Source organism: Medicago sativa, chromosome 2 (assembly GCF_051527215.1).
Source record: "Medicago sativa cultivar Bolivia chromosome 2, Bolivia_mono, whole genome shotgun sequence".
Lineage (NCBI taxonomy): Eukaryota > Viridiplantae > Streptophyta > Magnoliopsida > Fabales > Fabaceae > Medicago > Medicago sativa.
This window is the reverse complement of record NC_140750.1, coordinates 7,131,573-7,147,950: the sequence shown is the minus strand read 5'-3', so window position 1 is coordinate 7,147,950 and position 16,378 is coordinate 7,131,573. Positions and strand designations below refer to the sequence as shown.

Sequence of the window (16,378 nt, the reverse complement as noted above, 5' to 3'; positions counted from 1 at the left end):
GGGTTTTGGAAAAAAGGAAGGAGCAAGTGGAAGAAATAGAAGACATTGGGAGTAGAGGGCTTTGGAGGTTAACTTTTTACTCATAATAAAAATCCCCCTCATTTGGGGAATTCAAAAATTGTATTGGGGGAGGGTTTTGGGGGGTTATGGAGGGTTTATATGAATTTTTCAAATTCAATCTATGTTGTTATAATATTCTTAAAATTAAAAGTATATTAATCATAAGTATTAGTTTATCATTCTCTAAAAAACTGTTTTTTTAAAAAATGTGATTTTTTTGTTCATTTTTCTATATATTTCCAACCCTCCAAAGCCCTCCCCTCTAAACTCCCAAACAAAGCTTTAGTGTTTATGGTATCTTGGAACGATCCATACTCCTTTAAGTGGACGACTTTCATTTTTTTCTTGAAAGGGTGGACGACTTTGATATACTGCAACAGAATGAATTATGAATTTACCCCACACCATATTTTGAGCATCATAGAGCGTCCCACAAGTATTCATTGCAACATTGTCATCATATCCTAGTTTCCATTTCAGATCCTCTAATTTATGCTTCTTTTCCTTTTCTGCTTTCTTTAACAATAGATCCTTCAATCTACAGTTCAATACTGATTCATCATCAAGTTCATCTTGTATAAATCTTGATTTATACACACTCCATTGTTTGGTATTAGCAACGTCGAATATAACTACATTTATATCACTGGCATAGATGAACTCCCCTTCAATAAACATTGCACATCTTTTTAAGGGATACCAATCATATTCTTTGAGATCAAATTGGTATTTAACCCATTTATCATATCCTCGACAAAGCGTGTGAAGTTCAAAGTGAAAATGATCTGGGCGATCGAGCACGACAACAATACAATCCTGAGATGTGGGAGCAGATGAAATTGCTGCAAGATAGTCACGTGATTTTGTCAATGGACAATTTGGAAGTTGTATTTTTGCTCCAGAGAGGGGGCAAAAGAAAAACAATGAGTCATCGCGAAAGACAAGCAGCCATCCGTCGTGGGATGCAAGGCAAGTTGACCCATCCAGTTCTGGAACTTGGGCAGTGTAGACTTTATCATTGTTGCTTAGCATGGAACATCGAGGACTTTCTTCACCATACAACAGAAACCATTGATGGATCACATCCACAAAACTTAGCTTCAAGCAAATGTTCACTAGCAGAGCACCAATCCTTGCAAACATGATGAAAACTGATACGATCAATCAGTTCCAACCTATTTGCAATATTTGAGAGCAGATCATAAGGCATACTTGACCACTCTGCTTTCCTTTTCTTTTTGCATATGGCAGAATCAGCCTCTGACATCTTGCTATTCCACTTTGTTTCGCTAAATAATTCAAGTTGTTTTGGTAAGGATACATACTCAGAAGGGGATCATTTTAATAATTCATAGGGCATCATATGATTTAACAATTATTGTCAACAACAAAAATTAGCAAAAGCAACAAACCTGCTTAACAAGTTCAAATATGAGGATAACTTTAGTCTATCTATAAATAAAAGAAGTAATAACAAAATCACCAGACACTAGTAGCAGTACATAATGTAACAGATATTATAATATTCAATTTAACTTGGATCGATTGACTAATGAGAGTATAAAGAGTCACTGTAGCCAAAATACAAATTGCAGAGATCATATTTGTATAGAACAATTATGACACAAGGACTAAAATAATAATTATGTAAAAAGTTTCAATATTGATTATCAAATTATGTGTAGGCCACGCCAATAAATTATGAAAAAGGTTCCAATAAAGAGTGCTTAAACGTATAAAGCCACACCAATGAAATTCTACAGGCCGCAAAATCTCTGGCCCAGTCCAGTTCCCTGTAGGGCAACAGGGAAAAACAACCTTACATTTTTTGAAGATAAAGAATCCTATAGATTCAAGTGGCGCAAAAAGACGAGAGATCTTTTAGTAAAATTTATAGTGAAGGTAATGCAATTTCCCCTTAAGTTAAACATCAAATGGAATAGAAAGATCAAATGAATCACATGAACAACAACAACAGGTACAGAGCAACAAAAAACAAGTCATAAAGTTAGCAAGAAAAGGCTATTACATTATCAATACAAACTTATATAAAAAAAAAGGGCAGTATCATAAAATATACTCCTGCCATTTCTTTATTTTACATGTTGTAGCATGACACTTTTGATCGAAGGTGTGTCGGGCCGTCGCGTGTCGGTGTCCTTCATGTTAGTTTTAAGGTACTATGCCATAGACACAGTTCATGATGTTCTAAAATAAAAAGAACGGTCTTTCTGTAAGCGGAAAAGTAAGAACAACACTATAAGTACTATATGTAAGTTTTATCCTTCATAGATATTAAGAAGGCTTAAATGCACTTTTGGCCTCCTATGTTTCAAATAGTTGCGATTTTGGCCCCCTATAAAAAAAAAATGGATATTTTGACCCCTTATGTTTTGGCCCTCTTTTGATTTGCTGATTTTGACCAGTCAACGACCATGTGTCACTGAGGTACTGAGGTGGCATACATGTGTGTAATTATTATTTAAAAAATAAAAGAAAAATATTTTTGCAATTAAAAAAAATAAAAAAAGGATTGACAATTTACACAAAATCTCAATGACCGATTCTTCCATTTTCAACAACCGCAAAATCTCTTATCCCTTCCACTGTTGTTTTTGTTGTAGTTGTTGTTGTTCATAATCTTCATAACAACAACCCAATTTCATCGCAGAATCGTTTCTTCCATTTCATCCTGTTTGTGTTTGATGGATCTATCACACCATCAATCCAATTTATCTCTCAATTTCTCATCTTCTCACGCTTCTCCGCCGCGCCGTCCACCGATTCCCGACGACTCCATCGCACTCCACCTCGAATCCAGCTTCCGCGATCCATCAAACCCTGTCCCCACCGTTCCTCTTCAGCTCATGGAACCACAAACAGAGAAAGAAAATGGTTGCGCCATCGATATCGAATCGAACAACGATGAAGATGATAGAGAAGTTGAAGAATTTTGTATTCTAAGCCTTTCTATTCCTATTCCCCAATTTGCAAAAACATATTGATAAATGTGATATTAACATTAACACAACCACTGATGGAGTCATTCTACCTGTTTGTGTATCCAAATTAGAACCAACGGTTGTGCTATCTAATTACACTCATTCTGATATTTATGCAAAGTTTCTCAACAATTCAAAGTACACTGGAGTTGGACTTGGTTCTGAAGATGATTGGATGGTTCTAGTTCTTACTACCAATACAACTTCGTTGCATGCTAATTTTGTTTGGATGGCTTTGTTGCTTGCTGTGATCATCAACTATTTGCCAAAATCTTTTTATATTTTTTTTAATTGACAGAATTATTTTCTTTTATTTCTTAAATAATAATTACACACATGTATGCCACCTCAGTGACACATGGTCGTTGACTGGTCAAAATCAGCAAATCAAAAGAGGACCAAAACATAGGGGGTCAAAATATCCATTTTTTTTATAGGGGGCTAAAATCGCAACTATTTGAAACATAGGGGGCCAAAAGTGCATTTAAGCCTATTAAGAAAAACTAGAAAGTGTAATTAATCTGTTAGTGTTTACTGAATTGATTTTTTTTTTTTTCATCATTGGTTAGGGTTATGTTTAAAAAATCTTAGTAATTTGGAAAAGAACTTATAGTCAGTGACAATTTTTTTTTTCAAAGGAGATTTATAAATATAGCATCGGCACTTCTTATAAACAACGTGTCCAATCTCCGACACCAACACATGTGATCACATAATGGTATCAACCTGTCATTTTCCGGTGTTGGTGCTTCTTAGTTTATAATTAATTGGGGATGAAAGTAATAGAAAAAAAAACAAAGACGATTCCACTAAAGTAAAGTCAAATTCCAAACATAAAATAAAATAGCTAAAAAAAAAATTTAAAATTGAAGGAAAAGCAATGGAGTTTAGTACCAGACAGCGATGTGATTGATGAAGAAGAAAAATACCAGAGGCGGCAAACCTCTGATTTTTTAGTTCAATGCTTTCATTAAATCTGCCGGAACTCTAGTACGTTTTGGGCCTTTTGTTTATAAAGCTCTGTGAATTTTGCTCTCCACCCAACACATTTTGCTCGCGCCCTGCATTGCTTCCAAATATACCCCTGCGTTAGTTAAGTCACGCACGTTGTAAGCAATGCGTGACTTAAGTCACGCACCACTGGTCTATGCGCGAGTTAACTCACGCACGTTGGCCGGTGGTCTGTCCTCAAGAACACACTTTTTTTGGACGGTGGTCAGGTTTTCAACCTTCAATCCACACGTTTTTAACAAACTTTACACGTTTTTTTACCACATTTATGGTAGTTACAACCTAGGCTCCCATTTCTACCTATAAATACCCCTCCATACTTCCCTAATTCCTCACACCATATTACTTTCTCCCCCTCCTCACTCTCTCCCTCTATTTCTTTTCTTTCTTTTTTTTCCTTTCAATATTCTTTTTGGGGTAAAAAGTGATCAATTTTCGTCGGGGTAAAATAGTGAGTAGCCGACTTGGGGAAGTGATCGACCTGTGGGATAATTTTAAACTTGCTTTTTTAACCGCATAAACTTTTTACCGTGGGTAAAAAGAACTTCTTATGGTAAAAAAAAAACCAGATTTAAATTTAGCCCAAGGGTTGATGATGTATTTTCCCCAAGAAGGCTGCTCACTATTTTACCCCACGAAGATTGATTACTTTTTACCCCAAGGAGAAAATAAGTAGATATAGTGAATAAGTTCAAACTTATTGTATGAATTATTGTAATGTATGAATTATTAATAAAATGAGATATTATTTATGCCTCAATTTTGTTCCTTTATTTTATATTTGCTTTTAGTTTCTAATGTTGTATTTACCTTTATTTATATTTGTATTTATTTAAAGAATAATATCGAATCAATAATTTAGAATAAAGTTAAGAAAATAATTTAGATTATTGTAAACAAAATAATTTCAAAATAAAGTTAATAAAATAATTTAGAATAAAGTTAATAAAGTTAAGAAAATAATTTAGAATAAAGTTAAGAAAATAATTTAGATTAATATAAACAAAATAATTTTGAATAAAGTTAATAACATAATTTGAAAATAGTAAATAAATTGAAAAAAAGTAGCTTTGCGCCACTTAACTTGCGCCACGTGACTTAACATGCGCATTAATTTACACTTGCGCAAGTTAACTAGCGCAGGGGCATTTTGGGCATTGCTGCAGGGTGCGAGCAAAATGTGTTGGGTGGAGAGCAAAATTAAAGCTCTATTGCAATCAAATTCCAGCTAATTAGAGTTGGGCCAAAATTAAAGCTTTAGCTCGTAGTGTTTCTATTTCTTAAAGAGGATTTCTTATCCCTTCATGCTTCTAGCACTTTACATTTTTTTTCTTTCCGTTTTACTCAGTTGAATTCTATAGTCCAAAATATGTTTTAATTGTTTCATAATTGTCATTCTCATTGTGACGGCGGCTTTTGTTACCAACGGGAAAAGGACTGGGTTGGGACCTCTTGAGGATGATGATGTGACGGTACCGTCAATTTCCTGAGCTTTGTTTTGGACTGAACGAGTGTTAATCATCTTGTTTGTGAGAAGAGATTGTTTCTAGGGTTTAGTCCCTAGGAAAGTTGCCACTGACCAGACTTTGTGGTTCGTGTGTGCTTTATATAGTAAGTGATCCGCTCCGCTGTCGGACTCCCTTTGTGGGCCGACTTCGGGGTTCGTGTGTTGTGAGCACTCTTGAGGCTTTTGGCATTTTGATTTATTATGCTATTTGTGGGTCATAAAGGAGGATTGGTGCCTTCTTTTCCACTTTGTTTTTTTTCGTGGACACGCGGTCTTGCAAGTTGGTGCATATGATGTTGACGCCTTACCGAAAGCGGATAGGAGTGGAAGGTCTCCAGACCTTGTCTTTAGTAGTGACGACCACTTCATTACTGGATCTTGGTATAGATAAATTCGATAGTGGTTCCGGACGTAGAAAACCGAGGCTTGTGTTGAATCTTGAAAGAGGTGGTAAGTCCATTTAGGTTGCGTGATTGTTTTAGTGCATCAAAACCATGGAGTCTAAGTGTTGATTCAAGACTACATAATTAGGGATATAACAGAATATGGTGAAAGAGGCAGAGCTTGTTGCTGATATGACAAGGAATATGGTAAAACCAAAAAATATTATGTTGACTTTGAAATATAGACGGAAAAACAATTTGACGGTCGCCACACAAATTTACAATGCACTTCATATATACAAAACGACAATCAAAGGTTTGAGAACAAAAATGCAACAACTGTTGAAGTGTTTGGAAGACAACAAGTATGTTACCAAAATATAGAACGGTTGGTGAGCCAAAAACTGTTATTAGAAAATGAGAAATTCTTACATGAACTCTTACCTAAGAGATCATTCTTACACCCAACCAATTAAAATCAAACATCTAATTATAATAATAAAAATAGTTAATATTATAATTTTTTCTCATTATTTTTAATATTTCTGTCTCCTGTTTCCACTTTCTTTAACCAACAAAAACCACCCACCACCATTTATTGTTTCCATTTCCTTAATTAAAATCACATTTTTTTTTAAAGTTAATAACATGTGTCATATTTTTATTGATTAGGTGTAAGAATAATCTCTTAGGTAAGAATTCATGCAAGAATATTTCTTAGAAAATATGAAGTAATAACAAAATTTAATCAATTACAATATATACGTGAACCAAAATGAAAACAATGATGAGAAAAAGCTTTTGGGGTATATTAATTGTATTTAATTTTTTTTATAGAAGAACTTTTATTAAATTTAATAGTAAAAAAGTTTAAGTCATGAATATTTTATAAATATGGACTGATTTAATAGTCATGCAGTCCTATTAGTCCACGACCCGATTTGTAGCCCATTGGTCTAGTAACTTGACGGGAAAAGATCCTCTACAGTGTAGTCTCTCCAATTTTTTCTCCAGTTTTAATCATAGCCATTAATAGCTATCTCTCCGAAACCCTAGTTTTCTTTTCCTTCATCCATCAAAGAGGGGTAATTTAGGGTCATTTTTTGACCCAAAATCACCCCTCTAAATCGTTTTTCTCTTTCCCTTTTTTATAAATAAGTAATTTTCACATCTATTTCGTTTTTCTTCCGTGATTTTGTCGTCTTAGTGCGACTTTGTGTTGTTTGTCGTCTTTGCGCGCCGTTGTTTGTTTTTCTTATTTTGTTCAGGTATTTGTTTGGTTCAGATTGTCAGATCAGCTTAGATCCAGTGCAGATCCAATCAATGACTTTGGCGTCTTCAACGTTGCAGATCCGGAGACATGGGTATTCTGGAGACATGTATATAGTCATATGTGTAGGCTTTTGTACTTTGCCGTTTTATGCTATTAACATGGATGCTGTAAGTTTGTTTGCAGATTCATCCTTTTTGTTTTTAGCGAATTTGCATTTTATCGATTTACTCTATCAATTTGCATGAATGAATATCATTTTTTTTTTTGTCAAAAAAAATTTTAATAGCTATCTCTCTCTTCTTTTTTAAATATTAAATATTCTTAATTAATTTTGAATGGACAAGATTTCACTGCATGGAGTCACTGGAGGGGATCCAAACCCGTAACCTGACTAGCACGATTATCAGTGCAGAATTTAAAACACGGGTTTTTTTGCCTTCTATTGTCCATATCCTAAACTCTTATAAAATTGAAGTTTAAATATAGTTTTGACCCTCTATGTTTCATAATTTGGCAATTTCGGCCTTCTATGAAAAAAACAATAACAATTTTAACCCTTAAGTTTACCCCTTTTGCACTTTTGACCCCTTGATTTAATTTTGACTTAGTCAACGTATAAGTGGCATCTCACTCAGCTGAGTTAGACACCACTATGTAATTTTTTAATAAAAAAATCCAACTCATTAGTTTTTATTTTGTTTTTTTTTTATTTCTTTTCTTCTTCTCTTCTTTCGCGAAAACATATATTCATTCTTCTTCAAACCTCTTCTTCTTCAACCAAGAACAATGTTTATGTTTCCTTCCCAACACAAAATGCCATCATCACCAGCTTCATAATCCATCAACTCAAACCATTCAATTCCTTTAAAAAGCTTTAGTTCATCTCTCTCTCTCTCCAACACCTAGAACGGGACTCTTGATCCGATCCATATATGGAGGTTTTGGTGGAGAATCGTAGCTTTAGTTCATTCAATTCCTTCAAAAAGCTTTAGTTCATCTCTCTCTCCAAAACCTAGAATGGGACTCTTGATCCGATCCATATATGGAGGTTTTGGTGGAGAATCCTCGTGAAATAAGGAAGAAAGGCAATCCGCGAATTCAGAACTCGGGAAAGGAAATGCATTAATGTGGCCAGTAAAAATGTAATTATGCTAATGAGGGAGCGGTTACACCTTTGCAATATAATAGGAAATATATGATAGCTAATTTGATTAAGAAATAGTCACAGTAGAAGGGAAGAACATTCAATATGGCGGCATTAAATGTGGAACAAATTGGGCAGGTTACGAATTTGGCAACTGCATAAATCAATGGGCAGGTTACGAATTGGTGACCGGAGATGGAATCGGCGACGGAAACGAGTCGAATTGAAAGATGAAGAGATTAGGGATTCAAAAACAGTGGATGAAGTTGAACAAAAGTTTAGGGTTCTATTTGTGAAATATGTGAATGGAAAACAGAATTGGGAGTTAAGAAAAATGAATATCATAATGGTGGTGATGGTGATTGTCATGGTGATCATAAAGGTCGTGGACATGGGCATTGCATTGGCATAGGCATGGATGTTGTCATAGGAATTTTAAGGAACAACAAAGCTAAGGAACAACATATTTGGAATTTTAAATTTTTAATGGAGAGAGAAGAGAAAGAAGATGAGAAAAAAAAGGAGAGAGAAGAGAAGATATGTGAAAAAATTAAAGGAGTTTTTTTTAATTTAAAATTATTATCTTTTTCAAATTAATGATGACTTGGAATTTTTTTATTTTAAAAATAAAAACATACACATGTAGCATCCTAGTCATCTAAGAATGTGTCAACATATCCTTATTTATTAATTTTGTTAAGTCTGCACCAACTTAACCTAATTTCTTCCCTCCACTAACCCCTTATTAGGTTTGCAACAACTCTATCCTAAACTTTTGGCTCTAAATTTGCATCATATATGTTTTTCATTTCTCTATCTAATAATCGTGAATATTTTTCAAAGCAAAAATTTAATAGATATCTTAATCCTTATCCTTATTATTTATTAATTTTATTAGGTCTGCAACAACTTAACATATTGTACACTTATTTAATACGTTTACAAATAGAATAACCTAATTTCCATGCAAACTTGGCTACCCTAAATAATTTGTTGCATTAATTTTTTATGTTTAACTATAAAAGTAATAAATAAAATTTCCTTCAAAAAAAAAATAAAATAAAATTGACCCGTGCAACAATATAATTTTGTATTCTTTTTATATTTTTTCTTTATAATTTTTTTTTTATCATTTGATTGTAATATTGTATCTCTAATAATCTAATTTGCGTTTATTGATCGGCCCATGATCTTACGGGTTAAAAATTATTTATTGGTCTCTATTATAGTCGAGAAGACCCGTGCGTCGCACGTGTCAAAAGTCTAGTGCATGTTAATCATAATTGGACCAAAGGGTCAAAAGTGTAAAACAGGGTAAACTTAAGTGTCAAAATTGTTATTGTTTTTTATAGGGGGGCTAAAATCGCCAGATTGTAAAACATAGGAGTAATTAAGCCTAAAATTTATTTCCGGTAAAATACATGTTCAATCTCTAAAAATCTCCCTACTTTCTCAATGTCACAATGAAATCCACCCTTGCACGTGTTTTCCATACACACAATTTTTACCAAAAAAACATTGGTTGTGTGAATGCTGGTACATACACTTCATAGTAAAAGCATACAAGAATTTAAAAAAATTATGCAAATCCTTAACCATAAAACAATAAATCTCAAGTTTTAAATAATTAAATTAATGAAACAACAAAAAACAACAAAAAAAATCCATGAAAGAGCAAAAAATATGACCCGAACAAAGTTACCTTCTTTGATCTTAGTGTTTATGATATCTTGGCACGATCCATACTCCTTTAAGGAGATGATCATCAAATAATGCAACAGACCAAATGTAATCACCCCACACCAAATTTTGAGCATCATAGAGTGTCCCACAAGTATCTATTGCAACATTGTCGCCAAGTCCTAGTTTTCCTTTCAGATCCTTTGATCGATGCTTTCCCTTTTTTGCTTTCTTTGACAATATATCCCTCAATCTACATTTCAATACTGATTCATCATTACGTTGATATTTTATATCCAATAAACTACACTCGCTCCATTGTTTGGTATTAGCAACGTCGAATATAACTACAAGTTTATTGCTGGCATAGATGAATTCCCCTTCAATAAAGAATGCACACCTTTTAAAGAGAAACAAGTTATATTCATGGTGGTAAAATTGGTGTTTAAACCGTGAATTATCTCCCCGATAAAGCGTGTGCAGTTCTAATATATATTGAGTGGCGTGATTAATCACGGCAACAATGCAATCCTGAGACGTGGGAGCAGATGAAAATGCTGCAACACAGTCATTCGATTCTGTGATAGGACAATTTGGAAGATGTATTTTTTCTCTAGAGAAGGGGCAAAAGAAAAACAATGAATCATCGTGAAAGAGAAGCAGCCATCCGTCGTAGGATGCAAGGCAAGTTGACCCAGCCAGTTCTGGAATTTCGATAGTGTATACTTTATCATCCTTGTTTAGCATGGAACAACGAGGACCTTCTTCACCATACAACAGAAACCATGGATCACATCCACTAAATTTAGCGTCAACCAAAGGTTCAGTCGCAGAGCGCCAATCTTTGCACACATGATGAAAACTTGTAAAATCAATTAGTTCCAGCCTATTTGCAATATTTGACAGCAGATCATAAGGTATACTTGACCACTCTCCTTTGCTTTTCTTTTTGCATATGGCAGAATCAGCTTCCGACATCTTGCTATTCCACTTTGTTTCACTAAACAATGCAAATAGGTTCAGTAAGTATACATACTCAGAAGGGCATCATTTTAAAAATTCATAGGGCTTCATATGATTTAACGATTATTGTCAACAAGAAAAATTAGCAAAGGAACAAACATGCTTAACAAGTTCAAATATGAGGATAACAAACAAGATGGGTGATAATGTCTGGTAAGTGCTTCAATTCACAGCTACTTCTATCAATCTCACATTAGCGTTAGTCTTAAAGAAGTAATAGCAAAATCACTAGAGACTAGTGGTGGTACAAAATGTAACAAATATTAGAATATTCAATATTCAATTTAATTTTGATTAATTGGCTCTCACAAATCAAATGAGAGCATAAAGAGTCACTGCGGGCAAACAATAAATTGCAGGGATTATAACACAAGGACTAAAATAATTATGAAAAAGTTCCAATATTGTTTACCAAATAATGTGTAATTTGGCTGGAGAAATTATACCTCTAGTTTATGGATTAGTCTAGTGGTTTAGATTGGGACACTGAAAGGGTATTGTGAAGGACGTCTGGGATTCTTGATTCGACCTCTGCCACTAGCATTATTTTTTTATCCTCCTAAGAAATTAACCACCAACATTCAGCTACAAAAGAAAATTATCAATATATTGTAGCACAAAAGATAGATGTACTAACTTCAAAATGGAGAGTTCCTTTAGTAAAATGGGTGCTGACAAGTGCCTAAAGACATTGCTTAAGGAACCCATAAAAATGGATTTTGTTTTGAAAATACAAGTCAAACACTTGTACAAGTAAAAAATACACAATTTCCGATGTAAGAGTTACTGTTTTTGGGTGCTTAAACAATGCCCTTAGACACTTGTTAGCATTTTCCTAGTAAAATTTATTTGGGAAAACTTATAGGGGAGTTAATGCGATTTCCCCTTAAACTAAACATCAAGTGGATTTGAAAAATCACATGAATAACAACAACAGGTATAGGGCAACCACAAAAAACAAGTCAGAAATTTGGCAAGATAAGCTATTATTTCAATACAAACTTATATTATATAGAAAAGGAAAAAAAGAACAGTATCATAAATTGTACTCCATCCGTCTCTTTACTTTACAACTTGTAACACGATAGTGATACTTCTGATCAAAGGTATGTTCGGCTGTTACGTGTTGGTGTCCGATGTGTTACTGTCAATGTCGTGTATTGTGTTTCATAGTTTACGAGTATGTTTCCCGCTTTTCGTTATGAACAGTTCACGGCTTCATGTTGTTCTCAATACACACAAAATACGAGATTTTGTGAATGGAAAAGTAAGAATAGCACTATAAGTGGTGCATATATGTACGTTTCGTTCTATATATATTAAGAAAAAATAGAAAGTGTGATTAATGTGTTAGGGTTGTGAACCCACTTGAGTTTGTCCGATAGTGTTGGCTTCAGACCTTAAAGTGTGCTCCTTCTCAAGGTCTCAAGTTCTAAGTGTCTTCCAATATGAAAACGCAAATTTACTACGTACACATAGTCACATACCAAAGGTATTTTAGATACATTCATACATAAAATGGACACATTAAACCCTTCTTAATAAAAGTGCAAAATGCACAATGTGCTTATATATAGGAACATATGAGTATCTTGAAAGAGGGTTTGGCTTGTAGTTAGGTACAATTTTTTTCAAATGGAGGTTTATAATCTCTGTGGCAGGTTTTCCGAAGACGCAAAAGAAAATTTTATTACGTGCCAACACCGATGTCAATATGTAAGTGTTGTGCCAGATGATTCAAAGGTGTTTATAATTGGAAAAAAATAATATTAAGTTCATTTGTTTAGTTGCTTTTCGTATGATTCATAACTAAAAACAATTTATCAAAATGTACATAAGTTTTGTCCTTTATATTATAATTAGCGAAAACGAAGACTATTCCACATGTGTAAAGCCAAATTCCAAACATAAAATAAAATAAAAAGAAGTACAAGCTATGGATTTTACTTTTAGTACATGTACTTATAAAGTAGAAATCACACCATATTCTTGAATCAATTTTGAAAGTACAAAACGCAAAGATTGAAGTGGAAGAGCGAAAGAAAAAGAAGAGAACATACCAGGCAGCGATGTCATTGATGAAGAAGAAATATACCAGAGAGGGCGGCGACCTCTGGTTTTCCAGTTCTAAGCTTTCCTAGAATTGTGTTTTATTTATAAAGCCCTATCGAAGTTAATATTCCAGATCAATAGATTTGGCCCAAAATTGAAGCTCTATCCCGTAATTATTACTACCTCCGTCCTTAATTATAAGACCCTTTTGAGAAAATTTTTTGTCCCTTTTTATAAGACCCCTTTGCTATTTCCAACTGTATTAATTATTTATTTACATACATGTCCCTATTTATTATACATCTTTTTCTTCAATCAGCAATAAATAACATGTTGAAAACATAAACCAACCCTCTATCTTAAAGGATAAAATTGTAAAAACAATAGTAATTACAAACATATTTAATACAAATATCCACTATCTTAATTCCCGTTATTTTTTCAAAAGGGCCCTATAATTAGGGACTGAGGTAATATAATTAAAAAAGTTTAATTGAAGCTCTATCCCGTAATTATAATTAAAAAGTTTTATAGAAGAAAAAAAAATAAAAAAAATGTAAAAACATTTGATAAGTTTGGGACGAATTCAAATTTACAATACACCCACATATAGAGTAAGTTTTTGGCTAAAGTGCAACTTTGACCCCCTATCTTTCAAAAAGTTGCGATTTTGGCCCCCTAAGTATGAAAACTACAATTTTGGTCCCCTATCTTTTAGCCCATTTGCATATTTGGTCATTTTGGTCAATTTTGACCAAATCAACGCATACGTGGCATGCCACGTGTGTAATTAATTAATTAAAAAAATTAAAAAACGAAAAAATCAATTTTTAAATTAAATAAATGAAAAAAATTAAAAAATCAATTATTTAATTAAAAAAACATAAAATCATTTTTTAAATTAAATAAATGAAAAAATGAATTAAAAAAAAAATCAGAAAAAAATTTTAAAAAAAAATTAAATCTCAATCTTTTATTTCTTCTTCATCTTCTTCCTATCAATCCCAATCCAACCAAAAAAAACAAAAGAATTCAGGTTACAAGTCTTTCACGGCGGTCTCCGACGGTGGCGTAATCAGGTTTGCGGTGGTGGTACAGAAATATGGTGCTGGTAATCAGATTTGCGGCGACGGTGTTACAGATTTGCGGCGTAACCAGATTTGGAGCTAGAACAGACGCCGACGGTGCTGGTGAAATCAGAAATACGGTGCAGGTAATGGTGTTACATACGCGGCGTCTTCACTGCTGGGTTCCATTGGCCGCTTCACCGCACTCCTGCACAATCCATCGATCGTCTGAATATTATCAGCTCGGATGTGCTCTCCATTGATTACTCTTCTCAGGCGTCTTCTGCTGTTGAAGCCCTCACACAACAAACTTCTTTCGCAATTGTCGACGGTGATGGTTTTTTATTGTTGTTGAGGTTCTTAATAATTTTCTAGTATAAAACAATGGATTTGAAGGATGTAATTTTTCTTGAAAAGTTTCACGAATTCTGACCTAGTTGGAATGAACAAACAACTCCATGACACAGCCTTGTTAATTTGGGGTAGGGATTATCTAAGACCCAAACAAATGAGATCTAAGTTGCATAAAATGAAACCTCCAGCTACTGAATCTGGCATCCTGATATATTTTGCTGCCTGAAATAAGGTGGATCTTTGGATTTTTATATTTTGCTATGGGAATCTTTTCCAATGAAAAAAAAAAGTTGTTGAGGATGATGTTGTTAGAAGCATAAGATTTCCATGTTGTTTAGATGATGAGGAAGGAAGAAAGAAGATGAAAGTCTAGAGAAAGGAAAGAACTATCTCTAGATTCTTGTCACTAGGTCCGCCTTTCCATGTTGTTTAGAGAAAGGAAGGAAGAAGATGCCATTCCATTTTGATTTCCTTTATGGAATATTTTTTTAATTTTTTTATATTTTTTTTATTTTTTAATTCATTTTTTCATTTATTTAATTTAAAAAATGATTTTATGTTTTTTTTAATTAACTAATTACACACGTGGCATGCCACGTAGGCGTTGACCGGTCAAAATTGGCCAAAAGGACCAAATATGCAAAGGGGCTAAAAGATAGGGGACCAAAATTGTAGTTTTCATACTTAGGGGGCCAAAATCGCAACTTTTTGAAAGATAGGGGGCCAAAGTTGCACTTTAGCCTAAGTTTTTTTTATCAAGTAGTGCAGTGACTTGAGCTCACATATTTTAAATGTGGAGAAGTAGGATGTTCGAGATTTGAACCCTGAACTCTTGCATATATATTATGCAATGTTCCTATCAACTGAACTAAGCTGGCCTTGTGTGAGTTTTACCGCTAGATTATTTAAAACACAAAAATATTAAAATACTAATTTTTAATCATATTGGATAAAAAAAAAACTACACACATATATTCAACACCGAAATGTTGATGATTTGATTAAATTTTTTGGTTGTTGAAGTGTTGAGATTCATTTGCAATGTTGATGATTGCTTCGTGTTGAAATGTTCCATGTTCTTTGCACTTGGGATGAGTTTGATTTTTTTTTTTTGGTAATAAATTAAAGTTTAGGTGGGTTCGGCTCCGGTCACCACCAGGGTCAGGGCACGCCTCCGGGTCCAAAGGGCACTTATAGAGGTACTTACAGATCACCCACCAACACTGCCCTCACATCGGCAGAGGGAATCGAACACACAACCTTCTGCAAGGAAGTGGCCGTTCCTTACCAACTGAGCCAACGTGTGTTGGTGGGATGAGTCTGATTTGTTTGTGTGTGAGATTCATTTTTTTAGGTGATTTTGAGGTTGAGGATTGAGAATTGAAATTTAAGGATGAAAATGAATGTGTTATGATATTTATCCGCAAGAAAAAAATTCTTCTTTCTTTTTTTAATTTAGAAAACCAATTTTATTTTTATTAAAAGAATTTTTAAATGTTTTTCTTAATTTCAAAATCAGTTTTCTCATTTATTAAAATGATAATTGCCACCTGGAGGACATGTGGTTAACTTTACACAATCAGCATCTACCACATAAGCAGAAATGGGCCAAATCAACGAGAAAGTGGATCCAATGACTATTTTAAAAAACAAAAAATTTTGCAAGGACGTTTTTCAGAAGTTTTTTTTTTTTTGTAGGGACCAAAATCCAAACAAGTCATATTTGCAGGGACGAATAATACATTTCAGCCTTGAATAATTTATAGTCAGGATGTTGAGGATGTGTTAAGAATAGTAATAAGTAGAAGAATAAAATTATGTT

At 33.7% G+C, this 16,378-nt stretch overlaps 1 protein-coding gene and 1 pseudogene across 1 annotated transcript; both read right to left on the bottom strand.

Moving 5' to 3' along the window:
- Positions 1–342: 342 nt before the first annotated feature.
- LOC146944070 (F-box/kelch-repeat protein At1g57790-like) lies at positions 343–1,354 on the bottom strand (annotated as a pseudogene).
- Positions 1,355–9,881: 8,527 nt separating this feature from the next.
- Positions 9,882–14,969, bottom strand: LOC146944069 (F-box protein At1g49360-like). Its single transcript, XM_085742439.1, has 2 exons — positions 11,530–14,969; positions 9,882–11,060 (listed from the first exon to the last, which is right to left on the bottom strand). Exon 2 carries the CDS (start codon positions 11,036–11,038, stop codon positions 10,094–10,096), a length of 945 nt encoding a protein of 314 aa, XP_085598565.1. The 5' UTR covers positions 11,039–11,060; positions 11,530–14,969; the 3' UTR covers positions 9,882–10,093.
- Positions 14,970–16,378: the final 1,409 nt, after the last annotated feature.

Bases quoted from the DNA above. Each gene is read 5' to 3' on its own strand.
- LOC146944069 (XM_085742439.1), bottom strand. From the start codon at position 11,038: ATGTCGGAAGCTGATTCTGCCATATGCAAAAAGAAAAGCAAAGGAGAG.